The 22,316-nt window shown below is 43.8% G+C and overlaps 1 protein-coding gene across 1 annotated transcript; it reads right to left on the bottom strand.

Annotated features, from left to right (window-relative positions):
- Positions 1-15,516: 15,516 nt before the first annotated feature.
- On the bottom strand, positions 15,517-20,077 carry LOC125517391 (ADP-ribosylation factor GTPase-activating protein AGD12-like). Its single transcript, XM_048682584.1, has 9 exons — positions 19,855-20,077; positions 18,185-18,236; positions 17,573-17,657; positions 17,300-17,375; positions 16,744-16,907; positions 16,424-16,538; positions 16,214-16,330; positions 16,024-16,119; positions 15,517-15,900 (listed from the first exon to the last, which is right to left on the bottom strand). The coding sequence occupies exons 1-9, from the start codon at positions 19,879-19,881 to the stop codon at positions 15,619-15,621; spliced, it is 1,014 nt and encodes a 337-aa protein (XP_048538541.1). The 5' UTR covers positions 19,882-20,077; the 3' UTR covers positions 15,517-15,618.
- Between the last annotated feature and the right edge of the window lie 2,239 nt (positions 20,078-22,316).

Below are 22,316 nucleotides of genomic sequence, written 5' to 3'. Positions count from 1 at the left end.
CTGGACTTGTTTTACCATTGTCGAGGATGTCTTGTAACCGGGATTCCGAGCCTGATCGGGTCTTTCCGCTAGAAGGAATATCCTTCGTTGACCGTGAGAGCTTGTGATGGGCTAAGTTGGGACACCCCTGCAGGGATTTGAACTTTCGAAAGCCGTGCCCGCGGTTATGGGCAGATGGGAATTTGTTAACGTCCGGTTGTAGAAAACCTGAAGTTGAGCTTAATTAAAATGCATCAACCGCGTGTGTAACCGTGATGGTCTCTTTCGGGCGGAGTCCGGGAAGTGAACACGGTGTTGGAGTAATGCTTGACGTAGGTAGTCCAGGATCACTTCTTGATCATAGTTTCTCGACCGCGCTTTGCCTTCTCTTCTCGCTCTCTTTTGCGTATGTTAGCCACCATATATGCTAGTCGCTTGCTGCAGCTCCACCTCATATCTTTACCTTACCCATAAGCTTAAATAGTCTTGATCGCGAGGGTGTGAGATTGCTGAGTCCCCGTGACTCACAGATACTTCCAAAACCAGTTTGCAGGTGCCGTTGAGTCCATGCAGATGACGCAACCAAGCTCAGGAGGAGCTCGATGGAGATCTTGTCCTTTGTGTTGTTCCGTTCTAGTAGATCAGTAGTGGAGCCCAGTTGGGGTCGATCGGGGACCTTTGTCGCATTTGGGGTTCTTCTTTTATTTTGGTTCCATAGTCGGACCTTGATTGTATTTGGATGTTGTAATGCTTTATTCATGTGATTGTGTGAAGTGGCGATTGTAAGCCAACTATGTATCTCTTTCCCTTATGTATTACATGGGTTGTGTGAAGATTACCTCACTTGTGACATTGCTTTCAATGCGGTTATGCCTCTAAGTCGTGCTTCGACACGTGGGAGATATAGCCGCATCGAGGGTGTTACATGCTCACTGGTTGAGCTATTATCCTCCATTTTGTAGGCAAAGTACTTGTCAGAGGTCTCATACCTCTCAACTCGGGCATGAGTCTGAAATACCAATTTCAACTCTCGTAACATCTTATATGCTCTGTGGCGTTCAAAACATTTTTGAAGTCTCGGTTCTAAGCCATAAAGTATGGTGCACTAAACTATCAAGTAGTCATCATACCGAGCTTGTCAAACGTTCATAACATCTGCATCTGCTCCTGCAATAGGTTTGTCACCTAGCGGTGCATCAAGGACATAATTCTTCTGTGCAGCAATGAGGATAATCCTCAGATCACGGACCAAGTCCGCATCATTGCTACTATCATCTTTCAACTTATTTTTCTCTAGGAACATATCAAAAAATAAACGGGGAACTACATGGCAAGCTATTGATCAACAACATAATTTGCAAATACTATCAGGACTACGTTCATGATAAATTTAAGTTCAATTAATCATATTACTTAAGAACTCCCACTTAGATAGACATCCTCGAGTCATCTAAATGATCACGTGATCCATATCTACTAAACCATGTCCGATCATCACATGAGATGGAGTAGTTTTCAATGGTGAACATCACTATGTTGATCATATCTACTATATGATTCACGCTCGACCTTTCGGTCTCAGTGTTCTGAGGCCATATCTGCATATGCTAGGCTCATCAAGTTTAACCCGAGTATTCTGCATGTGCAAAACTGGCTTGCACCCATTGTATGTGAATGTAGAGCTTATCACACCCGATCATCATGTGGTGTCTCAGCACAAAGAACTGTCGCAACGGTGCCTACACCAGGAGAACACTTATACCTTGAAATTTAGTGAGGGATCATCTTATAATGCTACCGTTGTACTAAGCAAAATATAATGCATAAAGGATAAACATCACATGCAATCAAAGTAAGTGATATGATATGGCCATCATCATCTTGTGCCTTTGATCTCCATCTCCAAAGCACCGTCATGATCACCATCGTCACCGGCTTGACACCTTGATCTCCATCGTAGCATCGTTGTCGTCTCGCCAACTATTGCTTCTACAACTATCGCTACCGCTTAGAGATAAAGTAAAGCAATTACATGGCAATTGCATTTCATACAATAAAGCGACAACCATATGGCTCCTGCCAGTTGCCGATAACTGTTAAAAAACATGATCATCTCATACAACAATTTGTATATCATCACGTCTTGACCATATCACATCACAACAAGCCCTGCAAAAACAAGTTAGGCGTCCTCTACTTTATTGTTGCAAGTTTTACATGGCTGCTACGGGCTTCTAGCAAGAACCCTTATTACCTATGCATCAAAACCACAACGATTTATCGTCAAGTGTGTTGTTTTAACCTTCAGCAAGGACCGGGCGTAGTCAAACTCGATTCAACTAAAGCTGGAGAAACAGACACCCGCTAGCCACCTATGTGCGAAGCACGTCAGTACAACCAGTCTCATGAACGCAGTCATGTAATGTCGGTCCGGGACGCTTCATCCAACAATACCGCCGAATCAAAGTAAGACGTTGCGGGTAAGCAGTATGACTATTATCGCCCACAACTCACTGTGTTCTACTCGTGCATATAACATCTACGCATAGACCTGGCTCGGATGCCACTCTTGGTGAACGTAGCATGCAAGTTCAAAAAAATTCCTACGCTCACACAAGATCTATCTAGGAGATGCATAACAATGAGAAGGGGAGAGTGTGTCTACGTACCCTCGTTGATCTGAAAGATTCAAGATAAAAGTTTAATATTGACATAGAAATAATAATACTTCAAGCATACTAACTAAGCAATTATGTCTCTTCAAAATAACGTGGCCAAAGAAAGTTATCCCTACAAATCATATAGTCTGGCTATGCTCTATCTTCACCACACAAAGTATTTAAATCATGCACAACCCCGATGACAAGACAAGCAATTGTTTCATACTTTTGACATTCTCAAAACTTTTTCAATCTTCACGCAATACATGAGCGTGAGCCATGGACATAGCACTTTAGGTGGAATAGAATGGTGGTTGTGGAGGAGACAAAAAGGAGAAGATAGTCTCACATCAACTAGGCATGTCAACGGGCTATGGAGATGCCCATCAATAGATATCAATGTGAGTGAGTAGGGATTGCCATGCAACGGATGCACTAGAGCTATAAGTATATGAAAGCTCAAAAAGAAACTAAGTGGGTGTGCATCCAACTTGCTTGCTCACGAAGACCTAGGGCATTTTGAGGAAGCCCATCATTGGAATATACAAGCCAAGTTCTATAATGAAAAATTCCCACTAGTATATGAAAGTGATAACAAAGGAGACTCTCTACTATGAAGATCATGGTGCTACTTTGAAGCACAAGTGTGGTAAAAGGATAGTAGCATTGTCCCTTCTCTCTTTTTCTCTCATTTTTTTATTTGGGACTTTTCTCTTTTTTATGGCCTCTTTTTTTCGTCCAGAGTCTCATCCCGACTTGTGGGGGAATCATAGTCTCCATCATCCTTTCCTCACTTGGGACAATGCTCTAATAATGGTGATCATCACACTTTTATTTTCTTACAACTCAAGAATTGCAACTCGATACTTAGAACAAAATATGACTCTATGTGAATGCCTCTGGCGGTGTACCAGGATATGCAATGACTCATGAGTGACATGTATGAAAGAATTATGAACGGTGGCTTTGCCACAAATACGATGTCAACTACATGATCATGCAAAGCAATATTACAATGATGAAGTGTGTCATGATAAATGGAACGATGGAAAGTTGCATGGCAATATATCTCGTAATGGATATGGAAATGCCATGATAGGTAGGTATGGTGGCTGTTTTGAGGAAGGTATATGGTGGGTGTATGATACCGGCGAAAGGTGCGCGGTATTAGAGAGGCTAGCAATGATGGAAGGGTGAGAGTGCGTATAATCCATGGACTCATCATTAGTCATAAAGAACTCATATACTTATTGCAAAAATCTACAAGTTATTGAAGCAAAGTATTACGTGCATGCTCCTAGGGGGATAGATTGGTCGGAAAATACCATCGCTCGTCCCCGACTGCCACTCATAAGGAAGAAAATCAATAAATAAATCATGCTCCGACTTCATCACATAACGGTTCACCATACGTGCATGCTACGGGAATCACAAACTTTAACACAAGTATTTCTCAAATTCACAACTACTCAACTAGCATGACTCTAATATCACCATCTCCATATCTCAAAGCAATTATCAAGTTTCAAACTTCTCATAGTATTCAACACACTCATAAGAGAATTTTGTTATTAATCTTGTATACCTAGCATATAAGGATTATTTAAGAAAATTACCATGCTATTTAAGACTCTCAAAATAATCTAAGTGAAGCATGAGAGATCAATAGTTTCTATAAAACAAATCCACTTCCACCACCGTGCTCTAAAAGATATAAGTGAAGCACTAGAGCAAAACTATATAACTCAAAAGATATAAGTGAAGCACATAGAGTATTCTAATAATTTCCGAATCATGTGTGTCTCTCTCAAAAGGTGTGTACAGCAAAGATGATTGTGGTAAACTAACAAATAAAGACTCAAATCATACAAGACGCTCCAAGAAAAACACATATCAAGTGGTGAATAAAAATATAGCTCCAAGTAAAGTTACCGATAGAAGTAGACGAAAGAGGGGATGCCTTCTGGGGCATCCCCAAGCTTTGTCTTTTAGGTGTCCTTAGATTATATTGGGGGTGCCATGGGCATCCCCAAGCTTAGTCTCTTGCCACTCCTTGTTCCATAATCCATCAATTCTTTACCCAAAACTTGAAAACTTCACAACACAAAACTTAAAGAAGAAAATCTCGTGAGCTCCGTTAGCGAAAGAAAACAAAATACCACTTCAAGATACTGTAATGAACTCCTTATTTATTTATATTGTTGTTAAACCTACTTTATTCCAACTTATCTATGGTTTATAAACTATTTTACTAGCCATAGATTCATCAAAATAAGCAAACAACACACGAAAAACAAAATCTGTCAAAAACAGAACAGTCTGTAGTAATCTGCAGCTAGCGCAAGATATGGAACCCCAAAAATTCTAAACTAAATTGCTGGACGTGAGGAATTTATCTATTAATAATCTTCAAAAAGAATTAACTAAATATCACTTTCCAAATAAAAATGGCAGCATTTCTCGTGAGCGCTAAAGTTTCTGTTTTTTACAGCAGATTAACAAGACTTTCCCCAAGTCTTCCCAACGGTTCTACTTGGCACAAACACTAATTAAACACAAAAAACACAGCCAAAATAGAGGCTAGATAAATTATTTATTGCTAAACAGGAGCAAAAATCAAGGAATAAAAATAAAATTGGGTTGCCTCCCAACAAGCGCTATCGTTTAACGCCCCTAGCTAGGCATAAAAAGCAAGGATAGATCTAGGTATTGCCATCTTTGGTAGGCAGTCCATAAGTGGCTCTCATAATAGATTCATAAGGTAATTTAATTTTCTTTCTAGGAAAGTGTTTCTTGCCTTTCCTTAACGGAAATTGGAATCTAATATTTCCTTCCTTCATATCAATAATTGCACCAATCGTTCTAAGGAAAGGTCTACCAAGAATAATAGGACATGAAGGATTGCAATCTATATCAAGAACAATAAAATCTACAGGCACATAATTCCTATTTACAACAATAATAACATCATTAATTCTTCTCATAGGTTTTTTAATAGTGGAATCCGCAAGGTGCAAGTTTAGAGAGAAATCATCAAAATCACGGAAACCTAACAAATCACACAAAGTCTTTGGAATCATGGAAACACTAGCACCCAAATCACACAAAGCATAGCATTCATGATCTTTAATTTTAATTTTAATAGTATGTCCCACTCATCATAAAAATTTTTAGGGATAGAAACTTCTAACTCAAGTTTTTCTTCATAAGATTGCATCAAAGCATCAACGATATGTTTAGTAAAAGCTTTATGTTGGCTATAAGCATGAGGAGAATTTAGCACGGATTGCAACAAGGAAATACAATCTATCAAAGAGCAATTATCATAATTAAATTCCTTGAAATCCAAAATAGTATGTTCATTGACATCTAGAGTTTTGATCTCTTCAATCCCACTTTTATCAATTTTAGCATCAAGATCTAAAAACTCCAAATTTTTAGAATGCCTTCTAGGTAAAGGTGGATCATATTCAGTCCCATCATTATCAAGATTCATATTGCAAAACAAAGATTTAATAGGGGACACATCAATAACTTTTAGATCTTCATCTTTATTATCATGGAAACGAGAAGAACACGCTCTTATAAAAAAATCTTTCTTAGCACGCATCCTAGCGGTTCTTTCTTTGCACTCATCAATGGAAATTCTCATGGCTTTGAGAGACTCATTGATATCATGCTTAGGAGGAATAGATCTAAGTTTTCAAAGAATCAACATCAAGAGAAATTCTATCAACGTTCCTAGCCAACTCATCAATCTTAAGCAATTTTTCTTCAATCAACGCATTAAAATTCTTTTGCAAAGTAATAAATTCTTTAATATTAGATTCAAAATCAGAGGGCATCTTATTATAATTTCCATAAGAATTTTTGTGGGAATTACCATAATTATTAGAGGAATTACTAGGATAAGGCCTAGGATTAAAGTTTCCTCTATACGCGTTGTTACCAAAATTATTCCTACCAACAAAATTCACATCCAAAGATTCATTATTATTCTCAATCAAAGTAGACAAAGGCATATCATTGGGATCAGAAGAAACACTTTTATTAGCAAATAATTTCATAAGTTCATCCATCTTTCCACTCAAAACATTAATTTCTTCTATCGCATGCACTTTCTTATTAGTAGATCTTTCAGTGTGCCATTGAGAATAATTAACCATAATATTATCTAGGATTTTAGTAGCTTCTCCTAAAGTGATTTCCATAAAAGTGCCTCCCGCGGCTGAATCTAAAAGATTTCTAGAAGCAAAATTCAATCCAGCATAAAAATTTTGTATAATCATCCACAAATTCAAACCATGTGTTGGGCAATTACGTATCATTAATATCATCCTCTCCCAAGCTTGTGCAACATGTTCATGATCAAGTTGCTTAAAATTCATAATATCATTTCTAAGAAAGATGATCTTAGCGGGAGGAAAATACTTAGAGATAAAAGCATCTTTGCACTTATTCCACGAATCAATACTATTTTTAGGCAAAGACGAAAACCAAGCTTTAGCACGATCTCTAAGAGAAAAAGGAAATAGCTTCAATTTAACAATATCATTGTCCACATCTTTCTTCTTTTACATATCACACAAATCAACGAAGCTATTTAGATGGGTAGCGGCATCTTCACTAGGAAGGCCGGAAAACAGATCTTTCATGACAAGATTCAGCAAGGCAGCATTAATTTCACAAGATTCAGCATCGGTAAGAGGAGAAATTGGAGTGCTAATAAAATCATTGTTTTTGGTATTGGTAAAGTCACACAATTTAGTATTATCTTGAGCCATCATAACAAGCAAGCAATCCAACACACAAGCAAACAAGGAACGGGCAAATAAAACGGCAAATAGAGAAAGAGAGGGGAGAGAGAGAGAGAGGCGAATAAAACGGCAAGGGTGAAGTGGGGGAGAGGAAAACGAGAGGCAAATGGCAAATAATGTAATGCGGGAGATAAGGGTTTGTGATGGGTACTTGGTATGTTGACTTTTGCGTAGACCTCCCCGGCAACGGCGCCAGAAATCCTTGCTACCTCTTGAGCACTTGTGTTGGTTTTCCCTTGAAGAGGAAAGGGTGGTGCAGCAAAGTAGCATAAGTATTTCCCTCAGTTTTTGAGAACCAAGGTATCAATCCAGTAGGAGGCTATGCGCGAGTCCCTCGCACCTACACAAAACAAATAAATCCTCGCAACCAACGTGATAAGGGGTTGTCAATCCCTACACGGTCACTTACGAGAGTCAGATCTGATAGATATGATGAGATAATAGCTTTGGTATTTTTATGATAAAGATGCAAAGTAAAATAAAAGAAAAGCAAATAACTAGGTATTGGAAGATTTAATATGATAAAGATAGACCCGGGGGCCATAGGTTTCACTAGTGGCTTCTCTCAAGAGCAAAAGTATTTTATGGTGGGTGAACAAATTACTGTTGAGCAATTGACAGAATTGAGCATAGTTATGAGAATATCTAGGTATGATCATGTATATAGGCATCACGTCCAAGACAAGTAGACCGACTCCTGCCTGCATCTACTACTATTACTCCACACATCGACCGCTATCCAGCATGCATCTAGAGTATTAAGTTCATAAGAACAGAGTAACGCCTTAAGCAAGATGGCATGATGTAGAGGGATAAACTCATGCAATATGATGAAAACCCCATCTTGTTATCCTCGATGGCAACAATACAATACGTGCCTTGCTGCCCCTACTGTCATTGGGAAAGGACACCGCAAGATTGAACCAAAAGCTAAGCACTTCTCCCATTGCAAGAAAGATCAATCTAGTAGGCCAAACCAAACTGATAATTCGAAGAGACTTGCAAAGATAACCAATCATACATAAAAGAATTCAGAGAAGATTCAAATATTGTTCATAGATAAACTTGATCATAAACCCACAATTCATCGGTCTCAACAAACACACCACAAAAGAAGATTACATCGAATAGATCTCCACAAGAGAGGGGGAGAACTTTGCATTGAGATCCAAAAAGAGAGAAGAAGCCATCTAGCTAATAACTATGGACCCGAAGGTCTGAGGTAAACTACTCACACTTCATCGGAGAGGCTATGGTGTTGATGTAGAAGCCCTCCGTGATCGATGCCCCCTCTGGCGGAGCGCCGGAACAGGCCCCAAGATGGGATCTCGTGGATACAGAAAGTTACGGCGGTGGAATTAGGGTTTTGGCTCTGTATCTGATCGTTTGGGGGTACGTTGGTATATATAAGAGGAAGAAGTACGTCGGTGGAGCAACAGGGGGCCCACGAGGGTGGAGGGCGCGCCTGGGGGGGTAGGCACGCCCCCCTACCTCGTGGCCTCCCTGTTGGTTGCTTGACGTAGGGTCCAAGTCTCCTGGATCATGTTCGGTGAGAAAATCATGTTCCTGAAGGTTTCATTCCGTTTGGACTCCGTTTGATATTCCTTTTCTTCGAAACCCTAAAATAGGCAAAAAAACAGCAATTCTGGGCTGGGCCTCCGGTTAATAGGTTAGTCCCAAAAATAATATAAAAGTGGATAATAAAGCCCAATAATATCCAAAACAGTAGATAATATAGCACGAAGCAATCAAAAATTATAGATACGTTGGAGACGTATCACAGGACTAGGGGTGTTATCTCCTAGGAGAGCCCCGAAACTGGGTAAGATTCGCGTGCGTGCATGTCTTCGCCTCATCCCGTTTCCTAGCACCGGCGACGTCCTACTAGCCCCCATCATGATTAGCCATCCTTTGGCATATGTCGCACCAAACCCCCGACACCAATCATATTCATGCTCAACACAAACACCAAATAACATTTATTTAGGTTCAACACTAACCCCGAAGGTAGAGGGAGTATGTGATGGTGATCTTATCAACCTTGGAATCTCTTCCAACACACATCGTCACTTCGCCCTCAACTAGTCTCTGTTCATTTTTGTAACTCATGTTTTGAGTTACTAATATTAGCAACTGAACTGGTGTCAAATACCTAGGGGTTACTATGAACACTAGTAAAGTACACATCAATAATCTGTATATCAAATATACCTTTGTTCACTTTTCCATCCTTCTTATCCGCCAAAGGTTTGGGGCAGTTCCGCTTCCAGTGACCATTTCCTTTGTAGTAGAAGCACTCAGTTTCAGGCTTAGGTCCATACTTGGGCTTCTTTCCGGGAGCAGCAACTGTCTTGCTATTCTTCTTGAAGTTCCCCTTCTTCCCTTTGACCTTTTTCTTGAAACTAGTGGTCTTGTTAACCATCAACACTTGATGCTCTTTCTTGATTCCAACCTTCGCTCATTTTAGCATTGCGAAGAGCTCGGGAATCGTTTTTGTCATCCCTTGCATATTATAGTTCATCACGAAGTTCTAGTAACTTGGTGATAGTGACTAGAGAATTTTATCAATCATTATCTTATCTCGAAGATTAACTCCCACTTGATTCAAGTGATTGTAGTACTCAGACATTTTGAGTACATGCTCACTTGTCTGAGTACATGCTCACTGGTTGAGTTATTATCCTCCATTTTGTAGGCAAAGTACTTGTCAGAGGTATCATACCTCTCAACTCGGGCATGAGTCTGAAATACCAATTTTAACTCTTGGAACATCTTATATGCTCTGTGGCGTTCAAAACATTTTTGAAGTCTCAGTTCTAAGCCATGAAGTATGGTGCACTAAACTATCAAGTAGTCATCATACCGAGCTTGTTAAATGTTCATAACGTCTGCATCTGCTCCTGCAATAGGTTTGTCACCTAGAGGTGCATCAAGGACATAATTCTTCTGTGCAGCAATGAGGATAATCCTCAGATCACGGACCAAGTCTGCATCATTGCTACTATCATCTTTCAACTTAATTTTCTCTAGGAACATATCAAAAAATAAACGGGGAACTACATGGCGAGCTATTGATCAACAACATAATTTCCAAATACTATCACGACTACGTTCATGATAAATTTAAGTTCAATTAATCATATTACTTAAGAACTCCCACTTAGATAGACATCCTCGAGTCATCTAAATGATCACGTATCCATATCTACTAAACCATGTCCGATCATCACATGAGATGGAGTAGTTTTCAATGGTGAACATCACTATGTTGATCATATCTACTATATGATTCATGCTCGACCTTTCGGTCTCAGTGTTCTGAGGCCATATCTGCATATGCTAGGCTCGTCAAGTTTAACCCGAGTATTCTGCATGTGCAAAACTGGCTTGCACCCATTGTATGTGAACGTAGAGCTTATCACACCCGATCATCACGTGGTGTCTCAGCACGAAGAACTGTCGCAACGGTGCATACACAGGGAGAACACTTATACCTTGAAATTTAGTGAGGGATCATCTTATAATGCTACCGTTGTACTGAGCAAAATAAGATGCATAAAGGATAAACATCACATGCAATCAAAGTAAGTGATATGATATGGCCATCATCATCTTATGCCTTTGATCTCCATCTCCAAAGCACTGTCATGATCACCATCGTCACCGGCTTGACACCTTGATCTCCATCGTAGCATCATTGTCGTCTCGCCAACTGTTGCTTCTACAACTATCGCTACCGCTTAGAGATAAAGTAAAGCAATTACATGGCGATTGCATTTCATACAATAAAGCGACAACCATATGGCTCCTGCCAGTTGCCGATAACTGTTACAAAACATGATCATCTCATACAACAATTTGTATATCATCACGTCTTGACCATATCACATCACAACAAGCCCTGCAAAAACAAGTTAGACGTCCTCTACTTTGTTGTTGCAAGTTTTACGTGGCTGCTACGGGCTTCTAGCAAGAACCCTTCTTACCTACGCATCAAAACCACAACGATTTTTCATCAAGTGTGCTGTTTTAACCTTCAACAAGGACCGGGCGTAGTCAAACTCGATTCAACTAAAGCTGGAGAAACAGACACCCGCTAGCCACCTATGTGTGAAGCACGACAGTACAACCAGTCTCATGAACGCAGTCATGTAATGTCGGTCCGGGCCACTTCATCCAACAATACCGCCGAATCAAAGTAAGACGTTGCTGGTAAGCACAGCTCACTGTGTTCTACTCGTGCATATAACATCTACGCATAGACCTGGCTCGGATGCCACTGTTGGTGAACGTAGCATGCAATTTCAAAAAAATTCCTACGCTCACGCAAGATCTATCTAGGAGATGCATAGCAACAAGAGGGGGAGAGTGTGTCTACGTACCCTCGTAGACCGTTAAGCGGAAGCGTTTATCAATGCGGTTGATGTAGTCGTACACCTTCACGATTCGTCCGGATCAAGTACCGAACGTACGACACCTCCGCGTTCAGCACATGTTCAGCTCGATGACGTCCTCGCCTTCTTGATCCAGCAAGACAGGCGAAGTAGTAGATGAGTTTCGGTAGCACGACAGCGTGGTGACGGTGTTGGTGAAGAACAATCTCCGCAGGGCTTCGCCAAGCACAACGGAAACTATGACGAAGGATAAACTAGAGGGGACGGGGTTGCCCGCACACGGCTTGGTGATTCTTGATGTGTTCCAGGTGCTAGCCCTGCCCCTCTATTTATATGTTGAGCCCTGGGGTCGAAACTTGGAGTAAAAGCCTCCTCAAAGTCGGTTTTGCCCGCAAGGAAGAGTCCTTCTCAGACTTCCAGGACCAGACGCCATGGTCCTTGGCGTCTGGCCCAGATGCCATGGGCCTCGGCGTCTGGCCCAGGGCCAGACGCCAGGGCATCCGGCGTTTGCCCCCCCGGCCTCCACAAAACTCATTTTGCACCGACCTAAACCCCTGTGGGCTTCACCCCTTGGCCGAACCATATCATCCTATATATCAATCTTTACCTCCGGACCATTTCGGAGCTCCTTTTCATGTCCGTGATCTCATCCGGGACTCCGAACAACATTCGGTCACCAACATACATAACTCATATAATACTATATCGTCAACGAAGTTAAGAGTGTGGACCCTACAGGTTCGAGAACTATGTAGACATGACCGAGACACTTCTCTGGTCAATAACCAATAGCGGAACCTGGATGCCCATATTGGTTCCTACATATTCTATGAAGATCTTTATCGGTCAAACCGCATAACAACATACATTGTTCCCTTTGTCATCGGTATGTTACTTGCCCGAGATTCGGTCGTCGATATCATCATACCTAGTTCAATCTCGTTACCGGCAAGTCTCTTTACTCGTTTCGTAATGCATCATCCCGTGACTAACTCATTAGTCACATTGCTTGCAAGGCTCATAGTGATGTGCATTGTCGAGACGCCCAGAGATACCTCTCCGATACACGGAGTGACAAATCCTAATCTCGATCTATGCCAACTCAACAAACACCATCGAAGACACCCGTAGAGCATCTTTATAATCACCCAGTTACGTTGTGACATTTGATAGCACACAAGGTGTTCCTCCGTTATTCGGGAGTTGCATAATCTCATAGTCAGAGGAACTTGTATAAGTCATGAAGAAAGCAATAGCAATAAAACTCAACGATCATAATGCTAAGCTAACGGATGGGTCTTCTCCATCACATCATTCTCTAATGATGTGATCCCGTTCATCAAATAACAACACATGTCTATGGTCAGAAAACTTAACCATCTTTGAATAACGAGCTAGTCTAGTAGAGGCATACTAGGGACACTTTGTTTTGTCTATGTATTCACACATGTATCAAGTTTCCGGTTAATATAATTATAGCATGAATAATAAAAATTTATCATGATATAAGGAAATAAAATAATAACTTCATTATTGCATCTAGGGCATATTTCCTTCACGGCGGTGGGCGCCGTCGACGACGTCTGCCCCGCTCTCCTTGGCGTGGCACCCGCGGCCGAGCAAGCGGTCCCTCCAGGAGCGCCCCGAGCCGCCGCTGTTGTTTTCGTCTTCGTGGTCGCACCGTGAAGCCCCACGGATGGGGCCGCCACAGCCCGCAGTCGGGGCGCGCTGAACCGAGCGGCGGCCCGGGCCTTGGCCATCTTCTACGCACGCCACCCATGAGCCCGGCTCGACACGCGGCATGGGGCAATCGTCGGAGGAGGAGGAGGAGGAGGGCAGCCCGCTCTAGCCGAAGTGCGACGAGCGTGGCGAGTGCGGGGTCCAGTCCTCCACCAGGTCGACGTGCACCAGGAGGTCGCAGCAGTGCACTCCTAGTGGCGGGGGGGACGCAACGGTCTAGAGGAGTGAAGCCGATCACCTCGCCGACGCGACCGGCGCCGCGCTTAAGCACCCAGAGCGCGCGCCTCATCGGGATGTGGGCCACATCCCAAACCCAGAGCTAGCAGGCGAAATGCTTGGTGTGCCCCCGCTCCAGCGTGCGCGAGTCCAGGCGGTCAATGCGGCCGAAGTCGTCGAAGGCCTCCTCCGCCCCTTCCAAGGACCAGAACTGCATGGGAAGGTCCTCGATGACGAGGCACACGTGCAGGTTCAGCTTGAGGATCGCCGCGTGATCGTCTTCATGCCAGGCTCAGACGAAGTACTTGCCGCCGTCGACCTTGAGCACGCAGCGCCGCACCGCGTCGTCCCAATGCGCGGGGAGGTCAAAGTGGACGAGGAAGGCCTCCAGGTGGTGTGCGGTGACACGGAGCAGGTGGGCCGGAGTGCTGAGTTGCTCGAAGATGGCCTTGTTGACCGCCATGGGGTTGGAGGAGTGGCGGCGATCATGCGCGGTGAGCGTGACGGCGTGCTGGCGTAGGATGAACTCGTCGCGCTCGAGGGTCGGAGTCGCCATGATCACCTTGTTGCTGGAGCGAGGCTGCCGCGCGGGGTCACAGTGCAGCGGGCGGTCCATCGGCGTCGGCTCCGGCGCTGGCGGAAAGCGCAGACAGTCGCGCATGGGGACCCGAGGAGGCTGCGGCCCCAACCTGGCACGGGCGGAGGCGCCTGGACCCCCGTTCTTTGGATTTTGAGGACACTCTTTGCTGAAGTGCCCGGCTCGCTTGCAGATGATGCAGCGCAGCGGGTCTCTGTAGTCGGCACGGCGGTGGAGTTTGCTGAGGCAACGGAAACACTTGCCCCTGAACTGGCTTAAGAAGGCCTCGCGGCTGCCAACGCATTGAAGCCCTGGCGACGGTCCGAGCACTGCTCCTCCAACACAATGGCGGTCGGCAAGGCCATCTTCGAGCACGCCTTCCGGTTCTTCCTCGAGGTGACCTCTGTCCATCTCCCTCCATCACCCGCTGCTTGGTCGAAGGGGAAGGGCTGGCCAGGGGGGAGGGGAAGACCACAACGGATTTGAGGCGGCCATCCTCCATTGGGGGGGGGGGACTCGCTCAGATCCGCCAGTCCGAGGCGCGCCCCCACCCAAGGTTGGCCATCCCGTCGCAGGATTTGCGGCGTCAAGGCCGAATCTGACACAGCCGCCATTGACGCAACGGATCCAGAAAAGGGGGCCGAGAGGGACTGCCAGGCCGAGGGGTGCCGCCAGAGGAGGGGGAGCAGCACCGGGAGGGGCCCGCCGCGAGCGGGGGGTGGGGGAGCGGGCCATGCGGCCGGATTTGGTGGCCGCCGGGGCCGGAGCGGCCAGCGGCGGGAGCGTGGCTATCCTAGCGGAACTCCTTTTAATTAGTTGCTTTTCCTATATAACCACTATGTCATCATCACTATCGACGAGATCTCTTTGGACACCATTTGCTTTCTCTACAATTTTTCACTACATCACCTAGATTGTATGGTGGGCGGAGCATTGTTTGTTGACACTCTTTTCTTTTAATACTCTTTGATTTAAAATAAGTGTCGTGATTTTAATTCCATGACCTTTATTTTGAATCAGATGGCGTAACTATTTGTCGACACTCCTGGCTGCTGACTGCCTGACTGCATTCACCGAAACTGCTTTTGCTCTTTGAAACTTGAGTTCAAATTATGTTTGCTATTGCCTACTACTAGTAGCAAAAATTATTATTTTTCCCAAAAAAAGTCGATTCAATGGATCCTTTGCAGCGAAATACAAATCAAAATACAAATTTGCCATCGTACCCGGATTCTCTAAATGTTTAGAGCCATCCATTCCATCTCCACCGTCACCTCCCCCGACTCGGTGTGCTGCAGGTTCAGGGAGACCTCCTGCTTCACCTTGCCTCCGGTCACCATGACAGCGCTGTCGGCGGTTAGAGCGTTATCGTTGGACTTGAGCCACCGGCCGATCTGTATGTCGCCGAGCAGTTCTGGATCTCCAAACGATGCTGCCGCATTGATCATGGGCTGCAGGTCGATCTCGGCCTCCCCCATCAGGTCGTCCTTGGACACCATGTCGTGGTCCAACACTTGCTAGTTGTGGTCAAGAGTTGATAACAAAAGGATCTAGTTAGAAATGTAATTTTTGGCCATAAGATTAGATCTGAGTTTTGCGTTTGTTTCTTAGTGCTAAGGTTCTCATGAGATTATTGTTACCAGCTTCAGAGGCCCGTACTTCTGAGGAACAGAGAGCTTGAGTTCTTCATTCCAGACAGGGTTCAGGTTTCCTTTGATCACTGAAGTCTGTACTTTCTGTACACAACAACGCTCACATTTTCAGATTTGCTAAATGACTCTGCAAGAATGTCGAAATCTCGATGTCAACAAGACTTTGCTATGTGATTACCTGTTGTCCCAGGGTCAAGACAACATAAGGGTCGCTGCTAGACATATCTCTGATAGCTAATTTGGTGCCTCCAATGACTTTGACATTCAGTATCCCGATGAACTCAACCATGCCAATCTGCGGAGAGGAGGAACATGTGATATGTATAACATCCTAAGAAACAAAGAGATTGTCTTAATTACTTAATTTTCAATCTTGGGGCAGCCTTGCCTCACTCTTGGAGCTACCAGAATGTGAGTTGGATGCTTGTTTTCCGGCATCGCTAGGATGATTAGAGACGATCCGTAAGCTTGGCTCCAGGAATTCTTGAAGTTCATATTTGGACCTGAAACATTGAGACAGTAGTTAACAGTGGTAGTAATATGGAGTTCATGAACGAACCATTTTATCGATCGGATTGTAAATGCCCTTTATGGAGTTTTTGCAAGGTATACAACCATTTGCTAAGTTATGCTAGGCGATCAAACTGGAAACTGCAAGGTATAAACTGAACCATAAGGAAGTTCCATCTGAGAAACAAGATGAAATACTTGATAAACTTTTGTCGCTCTTCCTGGGCGGAATCTGGGTGTGGCTTGCGGTAGCCTTCTGGGAGGAAGGCCTCATAGATTGCGTTGGCTTGCGAGTTTCCACCAACTTCTACCATCGAGTCAATTTCATCGTCAGACCACTTATCTAGTGTCACTGACATGACCTGGGCCAAGGGAAAAAAAGGTTAACTTACGACTTGTTTGGAACTCATTGATTCTATAAATCAGCTCATTCCCAACAGTTAAATCGCAACAAAACTGATATGGTAATGAAGGTAAGTGTGTTCTATCCTGCAGCTATCTTACATGATGCGTGCTACTTGCAACTACAAACATTGGTTGCAATGTTAATAATTCCTCCGTCCAAAATTACTTGTCGCAAAAATGGATGTATCTAGACGTATTTTTAGTTCTAGATACATCCAATTTTATTCATTTCTGTGACAAGTAATTCGGGACTGAGGGAGTACTAGTTTACACACTTACTGGTTGATAATTTTTTTTAAAAGGGATAAATACACACATAAGATTATCATTGAGTTGCAGCTAGTTTAACCTTTGAGATATGTGTACCGAGACTTCTGTGAACGCCAGAACATTTTACGCATATGAATACTCCAATATTAGCTGACCTGTAAGGAAATACTCGGTTATTTGCAACGAAACATGAGTGAATAAACAAAAATAAAGAAAATTCTAGTACTTTCTTGTGCAAAAGCATATCAGAACCAAAAGGGGGTACGTATAAAATGTCAGAAACAATGAGAATCAGGCTGATAACTAGCTAGTCATTACTGTTTGAATAATGATAGCTTAAATCGTGACTCACGCCCAATTGGGATCAGGTGCACTGCAGTCAGCACAAATGCGATTTTCACTTTTCTGCAATAACTCCTTCAGCTTTGCCATCTTACCTGCAATTCAAAGGTGAAATTTGAGTTCACGGTGCAAGATGGATTGGGCAAGTGACCTGATTTGATCTTAATAGCCAGCACTCAAATATCTAAGAGATACACATATCTGTGTATATCCCAAGTCCGCGCATGACTGCTAACATTCTTTTAAATCTCTCCCTAATTCATTTACAATAGTGCTCACTGCTCCACAAGTAATTCTCAGTCTTGTGTCACACGAACATTGCCACACCGCACACATGCCCAACCATATTATTTTTTAGAAACTAACTAGTTTTTGCCAAACAACACTACCACAACAAGGGTGCTGCATTGGCGCGACGGAGTGGGCGCGCGGCAGTGATATTTACCACCATGCGTGTAAAAATGTTTGAATTCAAGAACTATTAACTGGAGTAGTAACAAAGCGGCCCAATGACGAAAAAGAAGAAGCGAACACGCTATATGCCGTTTACTCCTGCATTTCCTTTGCAACTCCAAGATAAGTCAGTCCTGCTGTATATATACTGTTCTGAAAAGGTCTCTACCTGAAGCCATCCCAGCATCACCATGCCCTCCACTCATCTCAGCTGCCAGCCCCTGCAAAGATGTCTTGCACTCATGTTAGTAATGGGGATCATGCAGATTTAGCAGTTTCCTTCTAGAATCAGTTAAGCAAATTGGGGAATTCAATCCACCCACCCAAAAGAAGTTCAGTTTGCAATCAAGCAAGAAAGGATTAAGGAACTATTTCAATATGGGCTGAACCCCTTTCTATCTATTGATGATACATGATATCCATCGACATTCCAGGAGGTTAATCCTACCCTACTATGGAATCCAACGGAGGACCAAGACGAATTGTCATCGTCAAGCCATGTTGTAGTACTACGGCAGAAACGAAACCAAGAAATGGTCTTGTTTTCCCCTCGTATTAGGATCGGATCATATGGAATCAGAGATTGGAGAAACCAAGAAAGAATTTGCTGGGTTGCCTACCTCGGATCTCTCCCCTTCCGGTTGCCTGCGAGAGGGTTCTTCAGGGCTACCAACCTGACTCCTCAGATCTCTCTCTCCCTCTCTCTCTCTCTCTAGAACAGCTGCGGTCCACGTGGCCTGGTCGGTAACTTCACCTAATACGCAGTACGCAGATTATCCATTAAAAAAGCTTGGCTTTGCACTTGGCGTTCATGCTACCTTTGACTTGTATTTTTTTAAACATAGTACAGTTATAAATATTCACATACGCACACACACTCGTCTTTATGAACGCATGCACATGGCTTGCGTTGTACATGCTTTTTTAAACTTTAAGGTCTTCTTTGGTTTAGAGGAATCTTGTAAAAATTTCATAGGATAAGATTTCTATAGAAAAAATTCCTTTAGAGCCTTTTGGTTTGTAGGAATGGAATCCTATTCCTATGAATGAATTCTTCCTATCCTCCACATTTCGGGCTTCTTTGATTTAAAGGAATTTTATAGGATTTCTGGAGGATTGAAATTCTTAGGATTTTTTCCTATGTTGGTCCTTTGATTCATATGATTGGATCCCATAGGAATTTTTCCTATGGAATCTTTTGTACTACATTTCATAGGAAATTTAACATCCACTCCAACCTCTTTTTACAATTCCTTTGTTTTTTCCGTGACATCAAACAATCATTGATAATTCTATAGGATTCAAATGGGCATTGCCACTCCAACCCTACACTTTTCCTATTACTACGTTTTCAAAATCCTACGAATCAAAGAGGCCCTTCATAGGAAAATAAACATTAGCCTAGACTCAATGGAAAAAATCCTATGATGTGAATCAAAGGGCATCTCTTTTCCTGTTCCTACTCATAGGATTTGAGATACATGTCATCTCATTTCCTATGACTTTCCTATTTCTACGATTTTTCTACCCTATGAACCAAAGGAGGCCTAGGATAGAAATTTTATAGGAATAGGAAAATCATAGGAAGTGAGATGACATGCATGTCAATTTCTATAGAGAAAGAGATGTCATTTGGTGCATAGGATAGGATTTTTTTCCATTGAGTCTAGGCTAATGTTTTTTTTCCTTCAAAACGTGAAGGATTGATTCCTATCCTACATAGGAATAGGAATCCATTCCTACAAACCAAAGGGCTTCAAAGGAATTTTTCCTTTGCAAATCCTATCCTATAGAATTCCTACAAAAATCCTACAAACCAAAGGACTGTTCATCATTTACCTCATGGCTAAAAATCCGACGACTCATTTGCTCAAACAGACCGAATCCCCTTCTTCACCTCTCTCTCCTCGCACAAGGACTACGACGACGGCTATGCGGAGGTGGCCGGAGGCGTGCGGCAGTGCCGGCCTGAGGTTGAGGGTGGCTGGATCTGGGCGCTTAGGGGCGGCTTGAGGGCGTAGGGCACGATGACAGCGCACAAAATTGTTGGGCGCGACAGTGTTGCAGCCTAGTGCTGCATGCATGCACCCTCGGGTTAGGTTCCCCAACCAGTTGTTTAGGGATATCTTCTTTTTCTATTTCGTTGGGTAGGATGTGCAAGTGGTTGAAGATAATCATTTGTGTGTTTGGTTCAAAGGATGAGTGATAGATAGGAGTTGTGGTGACCGAAGAGGATTTGCAGCACCTGAGTGCTCCGCACCCGTGTATAAACATTATTTTAAAAAATACTAGAAAATTTAAAAAATATGGGGTTTTGGGATATGAAATTCTATGAAACTTCATACAGGAGTAGATTGGGCGCCAAGGTTTGAGATCCTAAGATTTCAGATTTTTTTTACTTTTCCTGGTATTTTTTGAATTTAATTTTCGTATAGGGGGTGGAGCACCCAGATACTTCTGTGTATCTTCCTTATGATGACCCTTTTTATTGAGTTGGTGAGATTAGCTCATAACTACAACATAAAAGTACATGTTGATTCTGACAGCAACATAACTGGCAAATCATGTTAATATTTATAGACTGACGTTACAAAAGGCACTATTCAAATTACATGTTGATTTTGGTGGCAAAATAACTGTCAAATCATGTCAATATTTATAGAACTCGGTTTTGTTATACCATTTGTTTGGTTACAGATAGAATTGAGTGGTTATACAAGTTGTTTGATCTGAGGGATAGAACTTGCAAATCATGTCAATATTTATAGGTTGCTTGGGTTCCCCTCGGATCCTTGCGTTTACCCAAGGGGTCGAAACCCACGCAGAGACATTCACCAGGGAAACGAGCTCGACATTTCGACTACCAGTTTGAGGTAGGCCTGCCCGAACCCCGCTCTTTCCTCGAGTAGAGGTCCCACACCTCGATACTCGTGGAAAATTTCCCCACGTCGTTTTTCCTGCATGATCTGAGCTTGCGACCCTCCTCCGCCTCGCTCTGTCTCCCTTTGGCGTTGCCTTTTCTATGCTCTTCTATTCATCCGCTCTACCACCAAATCACCATCCCAAGGCGTAGATCTCCCCTGTGGAAGGAAGGGGGTCACGTGTGCTCTAGAAAGTTTCCCTATCGGGATTTAGTACCCTGAGAACAAATATGCAAAACAACATCTCCCCGGAAAAAACTAAGATTGGGCACCAATCCTGCTGATTAACTAACCCTAGATGGTTACGGCAAACTCTCCCCTCCAGACTTCACCGGCGAGCCCATAAATTCGACTTCCCTTTGCCTGCCGCTCTGGCGGCTGGTGGTAGGGAGAAAAATCCCGGTGCCTCGCTTTGGCTAGTAGTTTAGGTTAGGGTTTATTAGTCCTCGCAGGTGCGGTGCTCGGGCGGATGGCGGCGCTTCTTCTTCGAGTTTGTCATCGGGGCTCCAATCCTCCTCGAGTTTGTCTGTATGGACATAGTCGACGAAGCACCGGTGTATGTCGGGGGAAACGACACCTACTGGATCACGAGGAATCCCTTTTTGCTATGTTTGGCGGGAGCGGGGCTGTGGAAAGAGCGGGATTGAGAGATTAACGCGGGAGGATTATCCAGGTTCGGGCCACAAGTGATGCGTAATACCCTACTCCTGCTGGTTTTGTTTATCTGGTGTTCTTGGACTAGCTACAAGGCGTGCAGGGTCCAAAAAATCCGAATCCTCTCTCAGTATGCCGCGAGCCTCCTTTTATAGTCAAAGGGGCTGCCACCGTGGCACACAGGAGGTGGAAAGCTATATACAGTAGTCAAGTCTATCTCCTGGCACCGTAAGACAAACGCATTTAATGCGCTGCCGACTTGCCCTTCTTACTTTATCGGGGACAGCAAGGAAGCTCGTCCCAGCTGTCGCTGCCTCGCCTGGCTTCGATGCGCGTCCGAACTGACGAGGCGTGTAGCGCCACGCTGGCTGGCTGCTGAGTTAGTGTGGTGGCAGAGTCTTCACGAATATCTGCATGCCAGCACGCAGGTGCTTGCCGAGTCGGTCTAGAGGCCGCACATCGCCATGCAGGCACCTGCCTAGCTGGTGGGCTGGCGGCTACATGGGAACGGCGGTGTAGTCTTGGCAGATGTGGGCCTGGCTGTGGCCCCGCGGATGTTTTCGGCAAGTCTTGCCGGGGCCTCGGCAAGGGTCTTTTCATGGCATCGTGGTCGTCCCTGGCAAGGGTCTTGCCGGGGGTCTCGTGGGTATCCTTGGCGAGGATCTTGCCGAGGATCGTCGTCTTCTGGTTATCATCTAGTCTTGTGTGCTTCTGGTCTCCACAAAG

The sequence above is a fragment of the Triticum urartu genome, chromosome 6, assembly GCF_003073215.2.
Source record: "Triticum urartu cultivar G1812 chromosome 6, Tu2.1, whole genome shotgun sequence".
NCBI lineage: Eukaryota > Viridiplantae > Streptophyta > Magnoliopsida > Poales > Poaceae > Triticum > Triticum urartu.
Note: the sequence above shows the minus strand (reverse complement) of the source record. Positions and strands in the feature narration are given on the sequence as shown.

Excerpts from the sequence above, each read along its gene's own strand:
- LOC125517391 (XM_048682584.1), bottom strand. The coding sequence starts at position 19,881 with ATGAGTCGTCGGATTTTTAGCCATGAG. Across the intron at positions 17,658-18,184 it reads TGATGCTGGGATGGCTTCAG|GTAAGATGGCAAAGCTGAAG; the intron begins GTAGAGACCTTT and ends TTTGAATTGCAG. Across the intron at positions 16,120-16,213 it reads TCTTGACCCTGGGACAACAG|AAAGTACAGACTTCAGTGAT; the intron begins GTAATCACATAG and ends TGTTGTGTACAG.